The 19271-nt window shown below is 37.1% G+C and overlaps 6 protein-coding genes across 7 annotated transcripts; 4 read left to right on the forward strand and 2 right to left on the reverse strand.

The window, feature by feature from the left end:
* The first annotated feature begins 828 nt into the window (after nt 1–828).
* Nucleotides 829–2926, forward strand: LOC9316431 (putative ER lumen protein-retaining receptor C28H8.4). The gene is made up of 6 exons (XM_002878491.2): nt 829–1185; nt 1428–1627; nt 1935–2075; nt 2159–2239; nt 2469–2593; nt 2671–2926. The coding sequence occupies exons 1-6, from the start codon at nt 972–974 to the stop codon at nt 2717–2719; spliced, it is 810 nt and encodes a 269-aa protein (XP_002878537.1). The 5' UTR covers nt 829–971; the 3' UTR covers nt 2720–2926.
* Nucleotides 2927–3006: 80 nt separating this feature from the next.
* On the forward strand, nt 3007–3927 carry LOC9314605. 2 transcript variants are annotated; one of them, XM_002878492.2, is made up of 4 exons: nt 3030–3249; nt 3328–3381; nt 3451–3502; nt 3584–3841. In XM_002878492.2, exons 1-4 carry the CDS (start codon nt 3179–3181, stop codon nt 3686–3688), a joined length of 282 nt encoding a protein of 93 aa, XP_002878538.1. In that variant the 5' UTR covers nt 3030–3178; the 3' UTR covers nt 3689–3841. The 2 variants fall into 2 exon arrangements, with proteins under 2 accessions (XP_020883929.1, XP_002878538.1); XM_021028270.1 differs by having other exon boundaries at nt 3007–3249; nt 3451–3927.
* LOC9314606 (auxin-responsive protein SAUR21) lies at nt 3891–4320 on the reverse strand. The gene has a single exon (XM_021028272.1). The coding sequence runs from the start codon at nt 4297–4299 to the stop codon at nt 4042–4044; it is 258 nt and encodes an 85-aa protein (XP_020883931.1). The 5' UTR covers nt 4300–4320; the 3' UTR covers nt 3891–4041.
* Nucleotides 4321–5285: 965 nt separating this feature from the next.
* LOC9316432 (F-box protein At2g16450) lies at nt 5286–7080 on the forward strand. Its single transcript, XM_021028266.1, has 2 exons — nt 5286–5448; nt 5634–7080. Exons 1-2 carry the CDS (start codon nt 5304–5306, stop codon nt 6728–6730), a joined length of 1242 nt encoding a protein of 413 aa, XP_020883925.1. The 5' UTR covers nt 5286–5303; the 3' UTR covers nt 6731–7080.
* LOC9314607 (auxin-responsive protein SAUR21) lies at nt 7048–7587 on the reverse strand. The gene has a single exon (XM_002880319.2). It carries the CDS (start codon nt 7488–7490, stop codon nt 7194–7196), a length of 297 nt encoding a protein of 98 aa, XP_002880365.1. The 5' UTR covers nt 7491–7587; the 3' UTR covers nt 7048–7193.
* An 8713-nt stretch (nt 7588–16300) lies between these two features.
* LOC9316433 (auxin-responsive protein SAUR50) lies at nt 16301–18539 on the forward strand. Its single transcript, XM_021028443.1, has one exon. The coding sequence runs from the start codon at nt 16501–16503 to the stop codon at nt 16813–16815; it is 315 nt and encodes a 104-aa protein (XP_020884102.1). The 5' UTR covers nt 16301–16500; the 3' UTR covers nt 16816–18539.
* Nucleotides 18540–19271: the final 732 nt, after the last annotated feature.

A 19271-nucleotide genomic window follows, 5' to 3' on the forward strand; every position in this document is an offset into this window, starting at 1 on the left:
AACGTGGAATAAAATCTAAGGAAAAACGAGGAAAACCAAGTTTGAAAACATTAAAATTTTCTAACTCCGAAGCAAAAGCAGGCCACTCATTCGGAATGTCCAAAAGCTGAGTCAGCTCCTTGCAATCTGTCACGAAGGCAACATTAAAAATAGATAATGATGTGAGGGATCTCATTACCCAGAGAAGCGTTTCAAACTCTGTGTGAAGTGGGGATAAACATTGTCGAAAACACTTGAGTTCAAGATTAATAAGTTGATAATCTGAGATAATAATCCATCCAATGCCGCATAATGTGGCTGCGTCTGTCCAAGATCCATCAACCTGGCAAATCAAACGATCTGAGACAGTGAGTCGCGCACCTGGATCTATAAGGGGTGGTTGAGAATCGATGATCGTTTCAGTATTAATCCATTTTTAATTGATTTGATTTAGTTTAATTAAGACTCAAAATAAAATGTGCATTTGATTAAAGAGATAATAATACGTTATGTTTTAAAAAATTGACAAGATGTAACCCCAAAAAGGAAAAAAAGCTTGAAAATTATAGCATAGTTTGTATTTTTATGATAAGCCTATATAAAAAGAAATCCTAATAGACCAAGTGTCGTTAGCTCAAACGGTAAAGATCCAAGGCGAAGTTTAGAGGTTGTCGGTTCGAGTGACGCTTGAGACGAAACTAATATTACATGTTGTAGTTTCGGAGATGGAAGAATTACACTCTTTGGTTCAGAGCCTCCTGGTATTCAAAAAAAAAAAATCAAAAAGTAAAAAAAACACTGGTATATCTAGAAATATTGATTTAAAAAAAAAAAAAAAACAGATAATATTTTCTTATAGGGCCCATAACGGGTTTTTGTGACCCGGCCCATTTAGTGTGGGTCACAAACGGAGTTATCGTACAATTTACAGATTTACCTGTTTTGTCGTCACTTTACCGAGAAAGCAAGAGAAGAAGAAGAAGGAATCGAAAATGAAGACTCCGATCCACGCGGTTTCGACATGGGTGAGAAGGCAGCCGCCAAAGGTGAAAGCTTTCCTCGCCGTCGTATCTGGCATGGCGGCGCTTGTTCTCCTCAGATTCATCGTTCACGATCACGACAATCTCTTCGTTGCCGCCGAAGCTGTTCATTCTATTGGAATCTCTGTTCTTATCTATAAACTCATGAAGGAGAAGACTTGTGCTGGTACAACCTCCTTTGACTTCATTTTAGGGTTCAATTCATTCGTGGGTGATTAGGGCACTGTTGTTTTGCTTTAACTAGGGAATTTCGATCTGTGTTGAGATATAAAAGTGTAGACTTTATTCAACTTTTGAGTACCCAATTCTCCGAAATGAGTTCTTAATCGGTTATTTAGTTGAATCAGCATTCTTATTACAGATTAAGCCTAATGAGTAATGACAGACCTTTTTTGGGGGTATTTGTAGGATTGTCGTTGAAATCTCAGGAGCTTACGGCAATATTTCTAGCTGTGAGGCTTTATTGCAGTTTTGTAATGGAATATGATATACATACCATTCTGGACTTGGCTACTTTGGGAACAACTCTCTGGGTTATATATATGATCCGTTTTAAGCTCAAAGCTACTTACATGGAGGAAAAAGACAACTTTGCTCTCTATTATGTGGTATGTCTTTCTCGGTATTGATCTTTTTACTTAGATTCTATGCTTGCTAGGCATGTTGGTTATATAAGCAGCTAAATGTCTTTTGTTTTTAGTTAAGCTTAACCTTTAAGATCAGATGAAGAGGGTGCTTATTACTGTTTTTCATTTGAAGCTTCGCATAACTTGTGTTCCTTCGTAATTTGTATCAGTTCAAACTTGGTTTATCTGCCTATTACATACCTTTTAGAACATGGTGGCATCTAACTACTGGAGCAATAGCTTAAGGATTCATAAATATTAAGTTTGCGTCCTTTTGTTTTTTTTGCAGCTTGTGCCCTGTGTCGTGCTAGCTGTATTGATTCATCCATCAACGTCACACAATATATTGAATAGAATATCCTGGGGATTCTGTGTTTACCTCGAAGCTGTTTCTGTACTGCCACAGTTGAGAGTGATGCAGAACACAAAGGTATGTATGCTCTAAGGTGGTTGCTTTCGGAAACTTGAGTACTTAAAAACAAGTCTAATCCCTGATATGTTTGGTGCATTCAGATTGTCGAACCCTTCACGGCTCATTATGTTTTTGCACTTGGAGTAGCAAGATTTTTTAGCTGTGCACACTGGGTTTTACAGGTAGGTTCTTATCTTCAACAGAGAGTTGGGATCACTTGGTTAAGTTGTTATTTCCCTCTCTCGCATAAATCTATGGCTTTACAAATATTTCTGACATCCTATGCTTATGGCATTCGAGCAAGTCCACAATATCCCCATTAGATATGATATTCTCAACTCTCAAGTTTGTTTGTGTGATTTTTCCAAACTGAAGGCATAAAATTTGATTTGGTCTTCTGTGTCCAAACAGATTATGGACACCCGGGGACGCCTGCTTGTAGTGCTGGGTTATGGACTATGGCCATCAATGGTTATAATCTCAGAAATCGTCCAAACATTCATATTGGCAGATTTCTGTTACTACTACGTTAAAAGGTACTTTCTTTCTCTTGCCCCACAAAAGCTTCTTCAGTCTTTTCGTTTCACCTCTTTGATCTATCTTCCTTGTGCAGTGTTTTCGGTGGCCAGCTTGTTCTACGGCTTCCATCTGGGGTTGTGTAAGTTATAAAGGAAAAAAAGATAAGACACTTTATGACATTTGTAACACGAAGATAGGTCTCAAGCTTTGTTTAATCTGAGTAGCCTCAGGTTGCTCTCAAGTTACTCTCTCAGGCCAAATCCTAATTCTTTCAACTGTGTTGTATATTTTTGTGGGTCATCAATCATCATAGAGTCCCTTGGATATTATTATTGCCAATGATTTTTTCACCGCATTTGTGCTTAATTCTCCTTTGTTCTCACGGTAAAGTTAATGCGAATTTCATCAAGCAGAGTAAAATATCACACCTCCCACATAAGCACCAACGATTAAACGTTGTGTCGTTGTGATGTGAAAATGCAGAAAGACGATGGGCTAATATTTATGTCTGTATACGTAAATGGGCCGATTAAGTAGGCCCAATGATTATATAATCTGAACCGTTCCTTCTCTCGCTCGACAAGGCTATTACACCGGAAGAGATGGAACCGCCGGCCACCGCATCTCACCGCTCTTCCAGACGGCTTCTCTTTGACCGCCGATACGGCTGGGTGTAAAATTCTCAATCTTTATCAGTTAAAACCATTTTCCAATCTAGTGGGAGATAAAATGATTCTGTGTTGGCTTGTAGGGTCGACGAATGGAAGGACCCATCAGAAGAAGCTCTCGCCGGCGGCAGAGGAATGTAAGTGAAACCCTTCTTTTTTTCATCGGAAAGGTTTGTTCTTGGAAACTGAAGTATCTAGTGGAACAGGTTTTGTGTAGTTCCCTTGACGAAGACTCTGTTTCAGACAGCTTCACAATCAGTAAGCTTTCTTCTTCCCAATTCCATCATCAATCCGATAAAGTTTCTATTTTTTCAATCAGCTTTTGCTCTTTTCTTACAGATTAACTCAGCCGTCAAATTTCTGGATATGAAGCTTCAGAAATTGGCAAATCCTATGCACAATCCAAGTGGAGATTCAGGGTCAGAATCAAATGTGTTGGATTGACAAGTACATGTGTTGGATTATACGGCTAGATCTCGTCTATGTTACTTTGTTGAAAGTTTTTGCTTGTGTTTCAGACATTGTGTGATTATATGAATTTTGCCTTTTGAATTCTTTAGTTTTGTGTGTAATGATTCAGAAGCAGATATGATCTAATGTCTTATCAGTTTGCTGTTGAGAGATTTTATATATGAATAAAATGATGTGAGGCAAATACCAATTCTGGTGTTTTCCATTACATTTCTCTCCTTTGCAACAACTCTTTCAACAAGAAAGAGGAAAAAGGTATGTATATATATATACATTGGTTTCTAATTCTCTAGTAAAAGAAAAAAATGTTTCTCTGTTTGGTTCTACTATTGCAGCTGAGAAGCTATAGCGACAAAAGTATCTTCAGGACAAGGGATTGTCAAGCCACCCATGGGATGATCAAACCCGAACTCTTCTTCAGCTTTACTCAGCAGAGCTTGAAAACAAGGCTGGTTCAAGAACGTAACTGGCACCATATATCTCTTCTTCTTGTTCTCCCCTACATATACTGCAAGAAATCCTTTTGGTGTCGAAGCTGCTTTGCTTGTTAGAATCTTCCTTGCAGCCAAAATACCTCGCATCATAGCCTTTGCTCTCTCTCAAAGTTTGTTGAAATTTCTGCAGATGGATCAGGGAAAAAGACTTAGTGTCCAAGTTCTGAGTTATTGATTATGATTTGGCTTTGTTTTGAGATGAAAAGCTGGTACTTTCTCTGTATATATAAACTAATGAGGTGAACCTCTGACTGGAGATTGCTCTGTGTCCTACAAGAGGCAGAGTTCACATGGTGAGACATTGCAGTTGCAGTAGCACAGGGAGACTTTGAAGTTGTTGAACAGAAAGAATCACAAACTCATTGTCACACCGGTCTTAACATGGATTTGTCTGAAGGTGGAAACTCCAGCTACCTCATCTGATTCGGAGGGTCCGTCTTGGTCTGCCAAATTCAAAAGCAATCAAGTCAAGAGAGGCAAAGCCATGTGCTATTAGGTGAGTGTTATAGACACCTTACTGGAACTCCTTTACTAATTAGAGATTTAAGATTGCAACCGTAGGAGTGTGGAGCTAACTCACGGTTGCTGAGTTGCTACTATCAGCATTAACAATAGTGACACTCATTCAACATCACCAAGAATGAGACAGCAGTCAAGATCTCGGTGTGTGTTTTGCAGAGTGTGTGTGTGGCGACTCGTGGATGCAAAACCCTCCATTGATGCTCTATATCTTGGATGCAAAACCCTCCATTGATGCTCTATATCTTGAATCTGTTATCCGGGGAGAGAATTAATTTATCACCTTCCGTAAGATAAACTCGAGCTGGTCATGACTTCGGCCTTGACTCCTTTCTACTTCTTCTTCTTCTCTTTCTTGGAGATGGCGCGGCCTCATCGGCCTCTCTCTCATTTCCTTCATACACTCTGACCCTGAAATCAAATAATCAACTCAAAAATGGCAACTTTTATTGGCAATTTTGGCTGGTCATATCTGGAAAACACGTTTGATTGCAAATGCACAGTAAAACTTTGGTTTAAACTATATTTCTTGGCCTCTAAGGAATAACCAACTGAGCTTTGTCCGTCCGCATCGCATGTTCTCTTTCTGCTTCAAGTGGCTTGCTTATGGAAAATATATGGCTCGTAAACTCCTTCCTGAGAGTCCAATAACGGCAGGAAAGTTTCATCGAGCAAATAAAACGACACCAAGTGTCTTCTCCAATTTAAGAAACGGCAGCGGTAAGTCTCTAGGTCTTCAATATACATATTGCTACGTTTCTTTATTAGGTATTTTGTTAATTGGTTTCTCTAGCTAGGTCTTCTTACTTATCAAATCTCTTTCTTCGTTCGATCGGCAATCATGAATTCAAATTCCATAACGAATGATCTCACCGCTAACCCGCGCCTCTTATTCGCCACCGCAGAAAACGGCAAGGAAAACGCAAAATCTTGTGGTGTGTGGAGCTTCTTCTCGTCGCCTCAGCTTGAGAATCCATATGAGAAATCGTCGTCGACTCTTGTAGCTGCCGCCGAATTTCATGTGAAGTTCTCTCCAGACAATCTACGGATCAATCATTATTATGACCTAAAATATTTTTCAATTGGCTATGCCTCTGGTTTGATCTATTTATATGGTAATAGAGGCCAGGCTAGACCTGTGATATGTAACCCCATCACAGGACGGTATGCGATCTTACCTGATCGGTATACCTACAGAAAGGCGTATAGCTTTTTCGGGTTTGACCCCATTGACAAGCAATACAAGGTATTGTCCATGGTCTATCGTCCATCTGGTCCTGGTGATAGTAAAATTCTTACATTTGGAGCTGGAGATATGATGACGTGGAGAAAGATAAATTGTCTCTTACGACATGATGTTAAGAGTGAAGGGGTATGCATCAATGGGGTTTTGTATTACTTAGGTGACACGTCGGATTGGGGTCACGTTAATGATGGTCATGATGTAACGTCTGATTATGTGATAGTTTGCTTTGATGTTAGGTCTGAGACATTCACCTTTATTGACGTAGAAAGGTTTTGTCGATTGATCAACTATAAGGGAAAATTAGCTGTGATTTATTGGGAGGATGACGTCGACATTTATGAGCTTTATTATGAGGAGGGTATAGATGTCGACAAATATATGGAAGATAATGTCGACGCTGATGCCATTAATGAGTTGCGTTTGTGGATTCTAGAGGATGTTGAGAAACAGGAATGGTCGAAATATGCCTACACTTGGAGCGATGATAAATTCTTCCATCGTCTTGTTTCCATTGGTGGAGTGACTGCTTCGGGTGAGATAGTGTTTTCGATACGCAAGTATACACCTACACAACCGTTTTATGTTTTTTACTTCAATCCCGAAAGGAACACTCTGCAACGTGTTGAAATCCAAGGTTTTGGTGAAGGGTTTAAGAAAACTTGTAGCGTTTGCACCTTTGCAAACCACGTAGAGGATCTTAATGTTAATGATTTAGAACAACTCAAGTCAGTCCATCCTCCACTTGAATCAGACTGATAAGGGACAAGGAGAAGAAGATAGAGACGATCATTGGAGTCATGTGAAAGCAATGGGCATGTCATTTTGTTCTCTTACCTATGCGATTTTTTCTCTCTTGAACGAGCTTTATACATCTATCCTTCATTTTGTTTGGTCTCAAGAACATGGTTTTGTTGTTTCTCTTAGTTCTGTCTTTAATCTGAGTAGATTTGCTTTAATTTTCAACAGAGATTTGTCCTCTGTTCTGTTTCAACATCTTGTTGTGTTTGTTGTTTGTGTGGTGATGGGACTAATTTATTCCATGATGACACTTTGGACTAAATACTTAAATATGATTTGTACAAAAATGTTCACTGATTTTTCACTGTTATTGAAGAAAATATTCCTACAGTTGTACCATTTCTGGTTTATATTAGTCTCAGTCTTAATGTTCTTACATTATGCAATTTCTTGTTAGCTTAGATCTACTGGTCCGTGTGAATCACGATGAAGTGCTAAGGCGAGAGGCGAGATCGATGAAGATTTGTTCAGTGCAAGGAATAGTGAGGCCACCCATTGGGTGCTCAAACCCAAACTCTTCCTCTGCTTTTCTTAGAAGCTTTTGAAAAGAAGGGTGACTTAAGTACGTCACTGGAACCATGAATCTCCTCTTCTGCATCCTCTCTCCTACGTAAACCGCAAGGTGTCCTTTTGGAATATCGACATTGTTTGATGAGTGTGACAACGATTTTAGAAGTTTCTTTGATGATTGCAGCACACGAGCCGTTCTGATAGCCATGGATTTTGATCTTCTTATAGAAAAGATTATTGAAACTCAAAAGACTTTTGCTTTTTACTAAAAAAAGTGTGAGAACTTGCAGAGATCAAGAAAAAGAGTGATGGGTATTTATAGAAAAGAACACTACTTGAAGATAACCCCATTGATTGGTTTAGAGAATATGCATCAACAAGCACATGGCTCTGTCTAAAGTTCATTTGTATGATGTTGATATAATGAGACATAAACCAATATTATGATGTGATGTTGATATATATGAGTTCATTTGTATGACTCATATTAGATAGGCTACATTTAGTGGAATTCAATTCTTGCCACAGAAATTTTAAGTAATGTGGTCCTGTCCTTTGAAATCATTGAGAAGACCACCTAATTTACTCATGAGCAGGGACGTTGTGATGGACTACAAGGACATGAACCGTTGTTATGGACTACAAGGACATGTTCATAGACAAGAACATGTGATATCTCTTAAGAAAAGAATCTCCTAATGTGGACATAAACTACATTTACAACAACCCACCACTTACTGAATCAATTGCAATAGGTTAAACATCTTCTATCCAAAACCCTTTTGCCCATAAACCAAATCTGAATTTAATCTTTGGATTGATCTTCCACTGATAAGTGTCAGATTGACGATCTTCGTTTTCTTGAACGTCAAAATGTATAGCGTTTGACATCTAATAAGCACCAAGGTGTTAAATGGCTAGTATGTGATGTAATGTACATCTTCATTAAGATGAGCTTTTTCTTTTAAGTGACATCCGATAAAAAATAAAATAAAAAGAGATTGCTTGCTAAAGTCACATAACGATTGGTCAAAATGATTTGGTACTTTAACAGAAACAAGAGAGAGGGAGAGAGATTTGGTAATACATGTTGAAAGTTATATGTTTAGCTGGATGTCACAAATACTTGTGTGTTTGATGTCAATATGTGTTATAATGTTAAAATTCGTTTTCTGATAGCATGCTCCACAAGGTATGTTCTTTCTTTAAGATTATTTTCTTAATCTTCCAGAAGGGTAATGCTTTCTTGATGAAAAACCAAAGGAATGACAAATAGCTTGTCATCCAAGAAACAAAACCAAGATCAGGCTGAAATTAGCGTACCCATTTTCGGAATCGCGGAGAATTAATATGAGTTAACCCGAGGAAATTATGTGTCTCATTTTCTTAACCAGTTGTTGCATTCAACTCAATTGTTACACTTAAGCAAGATTTGAAGTTTACTTTAGCCGTATCTCGTCTCCCTTGTAAAATTCTTTTGTCTGTCTTGTTCCTCTGTTATTGGTTAGCTTCTGCTTTCAGTAGAGTAGTAGTTTGTATCTCAACGTTTGCAATGAAATCTTAACTTTAAAACCAAAAAAAAAAAATAGAAAAAGAAACAGATTTCACAAGAAAGAAGAATGCTCTGTTCTTTCGACTCCAGTAGCTATTATAACAGCTTTTTCTTGGGCCTCTTGTCATGGGCCTGAGTGAGTTAACCTATCTGCACTACTCACAAGACAATTCATGTGAGAAGCGATCTGAGAGTGCACTTGTTAACATTTGTGAGCCATTAGGCACATATGGTTAAAGTACTTAAGACATGTTATTTTAGATATATGAGTTATTTTATACTATACATTTTGGTATAATAAATCGAGATTACATATATATGATTCCGTCAGATCAATGAAAATCCGACAAAGGCGTTACGCGGTTTATTCATAAACCATTACACCTCTCTTTATTTGGAGAAAAAATTGACCACCGGTGATTGAAAAAAGCGTCTAGCTTTCTTTGTGCAGTCTCATTCTCGAGGTACCACTCTGTTTTTTCCTTTTTTGTGTGATTTGCTGATGTTGTCATTTTCAAAATCACTATTCAACTATTGATCATCGTACGATAACATGTTCATATATATTTAGTTGATTATAACTTGCAATAGTATCATCTTACTATTATTTGCAGTTTCTTGTCTATGCATGCAAAAGGGTCCACGTTCTTGGTTAATTTCCTGCAACCCCATGTGATGATAAGACCTTACATTTATATTGCACAATTCGCTTCACTGTAACCAGCTTTCTTTTGTTGACTTATAGAAAACGAGTTTTGGAGATTGAAATATTTCGGAAGCTAACCAAACTCATAATTAATTTGTATCTAAATGTGTTTTCGAGAAAAAACAGAGTTATAAGAAAGAAGACAGTTGAGGAAATATCGATTATCTTCCACGTGGTTGAAGAACATAAATTCGAGCTGTTGCTATTATAAATAGACATGGGTTTTTGGGAGATGAAATGTCTTGATCAAGAGAAATGGTCATTGAGTGGAAAAAAGAAAAAAACCAGTGTCGTACGAAAAAGAGGACGAGTCAAGAGTTTTAATAGATTCTCCTTCACGTGGTTGAAGAAAATTAAAGATTACCATAAAAGAAGGAGACATGAGTTTTGGGATATGAGATGTCTGGGGCAATACAAAACTCTGAGAACGACTCTGTATAAATTGTTCTTTTAACAGTTGTGTAAGAAAACGGAAAGTTTTGTAAGAGAAAAGACAGCTCAAGGGAAAGAGGTAGGACAAGAGTAACATGGAGTTCATGTGGTTTACATATGAATGAGACATGTCTTAGTCTTTAGCTCTAGGCAAAATTATCCTAACGACTCTTATTGTCAAAATCATTTGTTATGACTAATCTCCTTCACAGAACATGCAAGCCTTTTCGACTTGACAACGACGAGTTCCACAGCAAACAAAAACTCTCTTTCTCTCTCTCTGTATATCTCTATCTCTCTCTATTGCCTGTTGACGTAATCGTAAGATTTAAATGGTCGAAAGTGTTAAAAGGATTCAAGACAATATTAAAGGTGAAGACTTTGAGATCTGAGAAAGGTTGAAGAATAATGGACAAAGCTGCAGAGTTTGCTGTTCCTTGAGCGATAAGAAAAGTCATACATATACCATGATAGAACATGCATGGTAACATGGTTAGTATTATAAAGATACAATATTAAGGCGAATTTTTTGTGTGTTTGGGGTTGTTTTTGTTACAATGTGTTTGTGTTATATCTCGAAGGAATATAGGAAAATATTAGCGGAAGAGAAACGATGAGAGAAAAGTTATGAAGATAATTTTCTCATTAAGATTAGGAAGAATCTTTCCAAGAGGTTTATATACAATTGCTCAATCTCGGTTTACTTAACCAGATCTAATCTAGCTACTAAACCAATACATTAATATACACATATATACTCCAATATGCCCTCTCAAGATGAGCATTGGAAAATGTTGAGAATGTTCATCTTGGACTTGAGATGCTCAAAGGAATGAGGAAACAAAGGCTTGGTTAGAATATCAGCCACTTGGTCCTCTGTTCTAACATGAAGTAGCTTTAAAGAACCATCATCCAGTCTTTCACGTACGGTGTGACAATCAATCTCAATGTGCTTCGTTCTCTCGTGGAAGACTGGATTAGTAGCAATGTAGATTGCAGCATTACTATCAGAGAAGAGAATAGGAGCTGCAGGAGACTTAACTTGTAAATCTTGAAGAAGACGATGCAGCCAAATGATCTCACAAGTTGCCAAAGCCAAAGCTCGATACTCAGCCTCAGCAGAGGACCTAGAAACAATGGGTTGCTTCTTAGAACGCCAAGAAATCAGAGAATCCCCAACAAACATGGAGAAACCAGTAGTGGAGCGTCTACTATCAGGACATGATGCCCAATCAGAGTCAGCAAAACCCTTCAAAGTAAGGTCAGGAGAAGCAGAGTAAAACAAACCCTGTCCTACAGTTCCCTTTATGTACTGGAGAACTTTGTAAAATGCAGCTAGATGAGCAGTACGAGGAGCAGATGTAAACTGACAAAGCTTATTCACTGCATATGTAATATCAGGTCTAGTGATTGTCAAGTACATCAACTTACCAACAATACGTCTGTATTCTTCTTTATCACCCAATAAATCACCATCAGTCTTTAGCAACTTAACATTAGGGATCATTGGAACAGAGGATGGCTTACACGCAAGCATACCAGTAGCAGTCAATAACTCCAATGCATACTTACGCTGACAAAGTGAAATACCATCTGAATTTCGGGCTATCTCCAAACCCAAAAAATATTTCAACTCTCCTAGATCCCTTAGCTTAAACTGTTGCTTCAAATTTTGTGTTAATGAACCAGCCAAAGCTTCAGAGGTGCTTGCAATGACAATATCATCAACATAAACCAATACTACCAGAAAATCTGAACCACAACTCTTCACAAACAAAGTATGATCCCCATGGCCTTTAATAAATCCCATATGCAATAATGAACTGGAGAACTTCTTAAACCATTGCCTAGATGCCTGTTTAAGCCCATATATTGATTTCTTAAGCTTACAAACAGCATTAGGAGGTAAAGAAATACCTTTGCGTTCTGCATACCCTTCAGGAAGCTTCATAAATATTTCCTCCTCTAATTCACCATTGAGAAAAGCATTAGAGATATCAAGTTGTGTTAATGACCATTTCTTTGAAGCAGACACCTTGAGTAACAACTTGATAGTAGCCATCTTAGCAACTGGTGAAAAGGTTTCTGTAAAATCCACTCCTTCTCTCTGTGTATACCCCTTTGCAACCAAGCGAGCCTTATACCTCTCAAGACTGCCATCTGCCAAGAATTTCACTGTGAAAACCCACTTACAACCTACAGGTTTCTTTCCCGGAGGCAATGTTGTAACTTCCCAAGTATCAGTAGATTCCATTGCACCAATCTCTGCATCAACCGCATCACACCACTCTTTGGATTCATGTGCCTCAGAATAAGTATGGGGAATAGGAATTTTTGTGATGTTGTTGATATATATGAGATGAGAAGGTGAAAGTTAGAATAAGAAAGATTTGATGAAATGGGATATTGAACATCAGAGTTAAGTGAGTAACAATGAAAGTCTTTGAGATAAGCCGGAGTTTTCTTGGCTCTAGTGGTGGAGTGTTTTAATGGAGAAATTTGTGATGGTGAGATAGAAGATGGAGAAATTTGTGATGGTGAGATAGAAGATGGAGAAATTTGTGATGGTATAGTGAGCTTACCTGAGGACATTGGTGTAAAGAAATCCAAAGAGTGATCAGACTTCTTGTCTTTTGCCAGAGGAAACACATCTTCATGAAATATGACATTTCTGGAAATGAAAACTTTATTGCTCTCCAAGTCCATCAACCTATATCCCTTGTAGCCTGCAGGGTAACCCAAGAACACACAAGCTCTAGATCTTTCTTGGAACTTAGTTCTCTGTTTAGGAGATGTTGATCCATAACAAAGACATCCAAAAGTCCTTAATTGATCATATACAGGTGCTTTCCCTGTAAGAACTTCAAAAGGAGTCTTATTAGATAGAACTTGAGATGGAGTTCTGTTAATAAGAAATACTGCGGTTAAGATACAGTCACCCCAGAAAGGCAGAGAAACTTGAGATTGAAACATGAGAGCACGAGCTACATTCAAGATATGCTGATGCTTCCTCTCAACTACTGAGTTCTGTTCAGGTGTCTCTGGACAGGAATGGAAGGACTGTATACCTTTATCTTGATAGTAACTTGTGAAGTTCAATTCAGGTGCGTTGTCTGACCTAACTGATTTAACTTTGAGATTCAATTGATTCTCAACAAGAGTGATAAAAGCTGGAAATACTGTAAGAACCTCTGACTTGTTCCTCAACAAATATACCCAGGTTGCTCTTGAATGATCATCCACTATAGTTAAAAAAATATCGATATCCATCAATAGATTCAACTGAAAACGGTCCCCAGATGTCAATATGTAATAACTCCAAGTTTGTATTACAAATATTATTCTGAGAATGATAAGATAACTTCTTCTGCTTAGCCAAATGACAAACATGGCAGTAAGCTAAACCCTTATTCTTATGTCTAGTAGTGCCTAAAGACTCAGAAATAACATCCAATCTGCTGAATGAAGGATGCCCCAGTCTCTTGTGCCACATACTAACATCCACCACTGCATTCACTGAAATCTCTGTCTCCTCAACGTCCAAAACATATAGATTAACCACTCTTCTACCCTTTCCAATGGTCAACTCCTTGGTAAGATCCTGAATTTCACAAGAACATGGATCAAACACCACTCTGAAACCAAGATCAGAAGTGAGAGAACTAATACTGATGAGATTTAGTCTGAATTCCAGGATAAACAACACATTCTGGAGCAAAATGTGTTTGTTGATCCTAATGGTTCCTACACCACTAATTTTAACAGTAGGTCCTGTAGGCAAGTTCACACAGCTAACAATAGCAGTATCCAGAGTAAGAAACAAGCTTCTATCATGTGAGACGTGATGTGTTGCTCCAGAATCTATAACCCATGTCTTAGGGGAAATAGTGTTTCTGGATACTGTCAATATACCAATGAAACAATAGGTAGAAGAGGAAAACGAGATACCAGTGTTATCATTCTGAGATGTACTAGCTTCAGGAGAACCAAAACTTGACTGAGGCTGAAGCTGAGAACTAAACAGAGCGATGAACTGTTGAAGCTGATCCTTACTAAGATTACCAATGACTGCATCTAGACTGTTAGTCGCAGAATCAGGAGAGGGTGAAGCCAAAGTAACCTGAGCAGCAATGGGACGGGGTTTAACATTCTTATCAGGTGTCTTTCCCTTAGGTGTGAATCCAGGAGGAAATCCATGCTTCTTATAGCATCTTTCAGCTATATGTCCCACCCTGTTACAAAAGGAACAAATAGGCCTACCCTTGTTTGGTCCATTTTGCACATAACACACAGTGGGATCCTGACCAGAAGACTCAATAGCAGATACTTGAAAAGCAGCAGGTGGAGCAACTACATTGGAGAAACCCTTTTGACTATCATCTTGGTCAAGGATGTTGTAGACTTCAGCCAATGTAGGGAGAACCTTCTTCATGATGATTTGTCTCCGTATGATAGAATAAGAATCATTAAGTCCTGCCAAAAACTTAACAATCTTAGCCCTCTCTGCCTTCAATTGCAGATGAGTAGCCTTGCCACAAACACACGGATCATCTGGTTCTTCTGTGCTTTCCAAATTTCCCCATAAGGTCTTCAGTTTAGTGTAGTACTCTGACAAAGACATGGCTCCTTGGCGCAAGTCTTGTATCTCTTGAGTGAGATTGAAAGTCCTTGGCAAATTACTCATATGAAAACGACTGTGAAGATCACACCAAATATCAGAAGCATCTTTCATACGTAAAATGCTCTGATAGATCTCCGATGACACCGAATTCAAAAGCCATGACTTAATCATACTATTACATCTAGACCAGATGCTAAAATTTTGATCAGATTCAGCAGGACGAGTTAAGGAACCATCGATGAATCCTATTTTTCCTTTTGAATCTAACGCAATACGCATAGCAGCTTCCCAATCATCATAGTTTGTGCCATCTAAACGAAGAGCAACGAGAGTCAAACCTGGATGATCGGCGCTGTGAAGAAAGAACGGAGAGTGCGATGGATCTGAGAATTCTGATGATGCATTTGCTCGCGATGTTCCAGAACTACGAGATCTAGTAACTGGAGGAGAGATCGGAGGAGATTCAGCAACACCGGTAGATCGTGACACTTTCTGAGCTGAAGAACTTGTTCCAGACTTCGATCGAGCAGATTTCCGAGCTATGACAGCTTTCACCATTGTAGAGGATGGATCTAGCGCAAAGAAAACGAAGAAATCAGATCGAAATCAATGGAGATCTGAGCTTGATGTCTCTGATACCATATTAGCGGAAGAGAAACGATGAGAGAAAAGTTATGAAGATAATTTTCTCATTAAGATTAGGAAGAATCTTTCCAAGAGGTTTATATACAATTGCTCAATCTCGGTTTACTTAACCGGATCTAATCTAGCTACTAAACCAATACATTAATATACACATATATACTCCAATAGAAAACAAAAGGCTATATATCATATAAGTTTAAGGTAATTAATATAATGGTTGCATGCTTCCGTGTCAACTAATCAACTATGCACGTAACGAAATAGAGTGCAATATAAGAATTGATAAGTACACACACTTTGTACTTTTAGTACATATATATCTATATTCATACTTCATTATGAAATCTAGTTAGCAAATGATACATCCTTTTTCTTATTATATAATAATATAAATTAGGAGAGAGAAGAGACTGAGGGAGGACCAAAAGTAGTTGATTGATAATATATACACACAATATGGATCTTTAAAATTAGAATGAAATAATTTACTCCCAAATAATTGATAGGGTTGTTGAAATTTCATTGGGGTAGACCATTCTTTATTAGGGCTTTAAAAGAGTCGTATTAAACGGCAACATTGTAATCGTTTTAAGTATTTTATTTTTAGTTGTTTGCATATAACACTTGGAAAAAAAAATCTATGCCTAATATTGTGTAACATAGTTTTCGTAGGATCTTATCATATGACAAAAAGTGTTTAGCATCCATGAAATGTTAAATTCTGGAGCTAGTAGTGAGGGCTGGCTCAACATTATTATAGGTCTTAGGGCCAAAAAAATAAAATTGGGCCCTATAAATTTTATTTTTAGAATTTTTTGTTATGAAATTTTTCTTAATTTTGATAAATAAAAAAAAAATGTTACACAAACAAAAAATACATGTAAATTTCTTAAGAACCTATCATTAGAGACACATAAATTTTAAAACCAATAAACAACGTCTTAAGTCTAAAATTTAATATTAAAACTAATCCTAGGAGTTAACATTAAGAGTCTATCAATGAAGAGATGCTCTTACCTTTTTTGTTTTTGTCCAAAGTTAACGACATTACTTTATATTTATATTCACTACTAGACGAATCCATCCAAATTGACCATATATCTAATATTTTTGAATAATCAAGAAATTGAAATATTGGTGTAAGCATCACATCCCCATCCTCATTCTCCGCCATAAATAACCCTTTCACCATCTCTCACTTTGCTCCGCCATCTACACCTCAACTTCTTCTTCTTCCTCTCTCAAGAAACAATAAACTAACAATGGCGGTTAAGAGATCTCCTAAGCTAACACAAACCGCAATGCTGAAGCAAATCCTCAAGAGATGCTCGAGTTTGGCTAAGAATCAATGCTATGATGAGGAGAGCCTGCCTGTAGACGTACCAAAGGGTCATTTCGCGGTCTATGTAGGCGAAAAGAGGAGCCGGTACATCGTACCCATATCCTTCTTGACTCATCCTAAGTTCAAGAGCTTGCTTCAACAGGCAGAGGAAGAGTTCGGGTTCAATCATGACATGGGACTCACTATTCCTTGTGAAGAAGTTTTTTTCCGCTCTCTAACATCCATGATCCGATGAGTGAGTGGAAGAGAAAACGAGAGAGCTTATTATATATATATCATTTTTTTTTTGTTACCTTTGGATGAATATTGAATCCAAAGTTTTTTTTTTTTCCAAACTATAAACCTATAATGATCCGCGTAAAGTGACCCTTTTATGTGGATTATCTTAAACCTGGGTTTTAGTTTGTTAATTCCAAAGTGTAGCACCTTATGGTTGTATTGCATTCAAGGGTTGAAATGTAAACCTAATTTATTTTTGGTAAGCTGTAATAAATTTTGAGTGATGGCTTGCGCTAATAAGAACTAGTAGATATTGTTGATAGTTCATATTTTTTCTCAATGTAATGAAATTATCGATCAAACCTCCTTCAACTTAGTTCCAATATAATTTGTATTATTCCTCTTTTTTGCTTCAAATATTTTTAAGGGTTATCTCCGTTGCATTGTTGATTTTGTTATAAGCATATTGTAGTATTTATTCATTATCATTTCCGGAATATCTACGTTAGACATAAACATTTACTACAAACTTGAAATGCTTCACATTATCTATAGACTCTAGTCTCTAGACTGTAGACTAATAGGTGTAACATATGGGACCATTGAATTAATGAACAAAGAGTTTTAAATTTGATTGTCTCTAGTGAGAAAACAAAATAGTAAAGAAGAGGTAGGTGAAGCAAAGCATTGTCTCTAGTAATTACTTGGTGCACATATATATACATATCTTCTCAACATTTAAAAGACATATATAGACATATTTAGTAGCATATATTGAAAATATATATTCAATGCACTTAGCTTCGCTCTTTGCCATTTTCCCTGCTAGCCACAATTGGTGTTTGTAAACGATGCAACTAGTCTTCTTAATATGATGCACATACTTCTTTTTTTTTTCATCTATCTCTCAGGAAAGTATTATTTATTTTGGCTTGGAATAAACGGCATCCACATGTACCAATATAATATCTCTAATATCTATTATGCCTCATCATACTCGCACATGTATATATACTAAAGTTATTTATCCTCGTAACCTCTATAAAAGTAAATGAGAAATTATGAAAGATATATAAACTTTTATAACTAGAAAATGTTATGTTTACACGTACCTTAGCTTATAAATGGACTTCTAACTAAAAAATGATATTAATAAATTTACATATTCGTAATACTTGGGAGGAAGATCACGTATCCCGGATGGTGGAGTCATATGTTGTTATCCAACATGAACCAGTGGAAAATGAGCAAGTTCTTTTTCTTTGTGTTCCTTGGAAATGCGAGGATAAATTCTCATCAGGACTAGGATGTTGTTCTTTGAGGGATTTATATATAGTTTTGATGGATGCCAAGACTAAATGAGTCTTTTCTCTTTTCACTTGGAACTCAAAACCCTTTATGAGCAATGGTGTGTGTTCTGGAAGTGGAACACATAATGCAGTGTGATGTTTTCCGAGAAGATCATGCATGGAGCTAAGTGGAGCTTTGTATGATGAGGATTGGAACTAATGCGGCCGCTTTTTCTTCCGGTAAGTAGATGAAAGAGCTGGTGGTGGTACGTTGGAGGAATGTTTTTTTTTTACACTTTTTAGTTTGCATTTTGCGGCTTTAGTTTGTTGGTAACATTTTGGCTTTTAAGACTTATGTTTATGGTCCATTTTAGCTTTTCTATCGGATATTTTTGTGTTTGCTTCTTTTGTTCGATGCTTGATTGGGTATAAGACCCCTTCCTTTATGTGAACTGATGTTTTATGTTTTTGATATCTTTGAATGGCCTTTTAAATTAAACACACTATTCAATAGAGTAGTTTCTGTTGTTCTAAAAACATTGGGAAATTAAATAGCTTTTGAAAGCCACACGTTCCATCTGTACAAAGATTCACATATGTAAAAAGGATAGAAATCAAAGGATTATATTGACACATAATTACCACCAAAATTGTCTTTTCCAATATAATCAAAGCAAAGGCATATCCTAGCTTAACGTGTTATGTAAGTAAGCTCTTGGATGCTGTTCTAAGATGCTAATCTACCTTCGTTTTCTGTATGGTCTTGCTTTTTCTTGAGGACTGCGCATTTAAGAGGCAAAACTCTTCACATAGTTTTGAAGTTTACATAACTAGAAATGAAGATGATCATTCTCGTAGAATAAAAAGATACCATTCTCCATAATCAGTTCGATCTCTGACTTGGATGCTGTTGTTATCTTCTTAACCTTGATGCCGTTTTGCATCAGCAGGATCACAGATTGCTGCAATAATGTAATCTTATGGTGCAAATTTAGTAGTTCACAAAACAACCAGATGACCATGTGTAAACTTGCCAGCTTTATTCATCACTGATCCTGAGTTGATATATGATGACTCCTACACACACCTAAGTTTTTAACCAGATGTTTTTATTTTTATATAGTTAGGTTTAGTGATAAATATGCGGCACATTTAACGTTATTTGAACAACCTTGAGTGCTAC

Source organism: Arabidopsis lyrata, assembly GCF_000004255.2.
Source record: "Arabidopsis lyrata subsp. lyrata unplaced genomic scaffold ARALYscaffold_4, whole genome shotgun sequence".
NCBI classification, from domain to species: domain Eukaryota; kingdom Viridiplantae; phylum Streptophyta; class Magnoliopsida; order Brassicales; family Brassicaceae; genus Arabidopsis; species Arabidopsis lyrata.

What these genes read in the sequence shown, in the direction of transcription:
- LOC9316431 (XM_002878491.2), top strand. Translation starts at nt 972, where the DNA reads ATGAAGACTCCGATCCACGCGGTTTCGACATGGGTGAGAAGGCAGCCG. An exon ending in GAAGGAGAAGACTTGTGCTG is followed by an intron (nt 1,186 to 1,427) that starts GTACAACCTCCT and finishes GGGTATTTGTAG; the next exon opens with GATTGTCGTTGAAATCTCAG. An exon ending in ACTTTGCTCTCTATTATGTG is followed by an intron (nt 1,628 to 1,934) that starts GTATGTCTTTCT and finishes TTTTTTTTGCAG; the next exon opens with CTTGTGCCCTGTGTCGTGCT.
- LOC9314605 (XM_021028270.1), top strand. Translation starts at nt 3,179, where the DNA reads ATGGAACCGCCGGCCACCGCATCTCACCGCTCTTCCAGACGGCTTCTC. An exon ending in GACCGCCGATACGGCTGGGT is followed by an intron (nt 3,250 to 3,327) that starts GTAAAATTCTCA and finishes GTTGGCTTGTAG; the next exon opens with GGTCGACGAATGGAAGGACC. An exon ending in CTCGCCGGCGGCAGAGGAAT is followed by an intron (nt 3,382 to 3,450) that starts GTAAGTGAAACC and finishes CTAGTGGAACAG; the next exon opens with GTTTTGTGTAGTTCCCTTGA.
- LOC9314606 (XM_021028272.1), bottom strand. Translation starts at nt 4,299, where the DNA reads ATGATGCGAGGTATTTTGGCTGCAAGGAAGATTCTAACAAGCAAAGCA.
- LOC9316432 (XM_021028266.1), top strand. Translation starts at nt 5,304, where the DNA reads ATGTTCTCTTTCTGCTTCAAGTGGCTTGCTTATGGAAAATATATGGCT. An exon ending in CAATTTAAGAAACGGCAGCG is followed by an intron (nt 5,449 to 5,633) that starts GTAAGTCTCTAG and finishes TCGCCACCGCAG; the next exon opens with AAAACGGCAAGGAAAACGCA.
- LOC9314607 (XM_002880319.2), bottom strand. Translation starts at nt 7,490, where the DNA reads ATGGCTATCAGAACGGCTCGTGTGCTGCAATCATCAAAGAAACTTCTA.
- LOC9316433 (XM_021028443.1), top strand. Translation starts at nt 16,501, where the DNA reads ATGGCGGTTAAGAGATCTCCTAAGCTAACACAAACCGCAATGCTGAAG.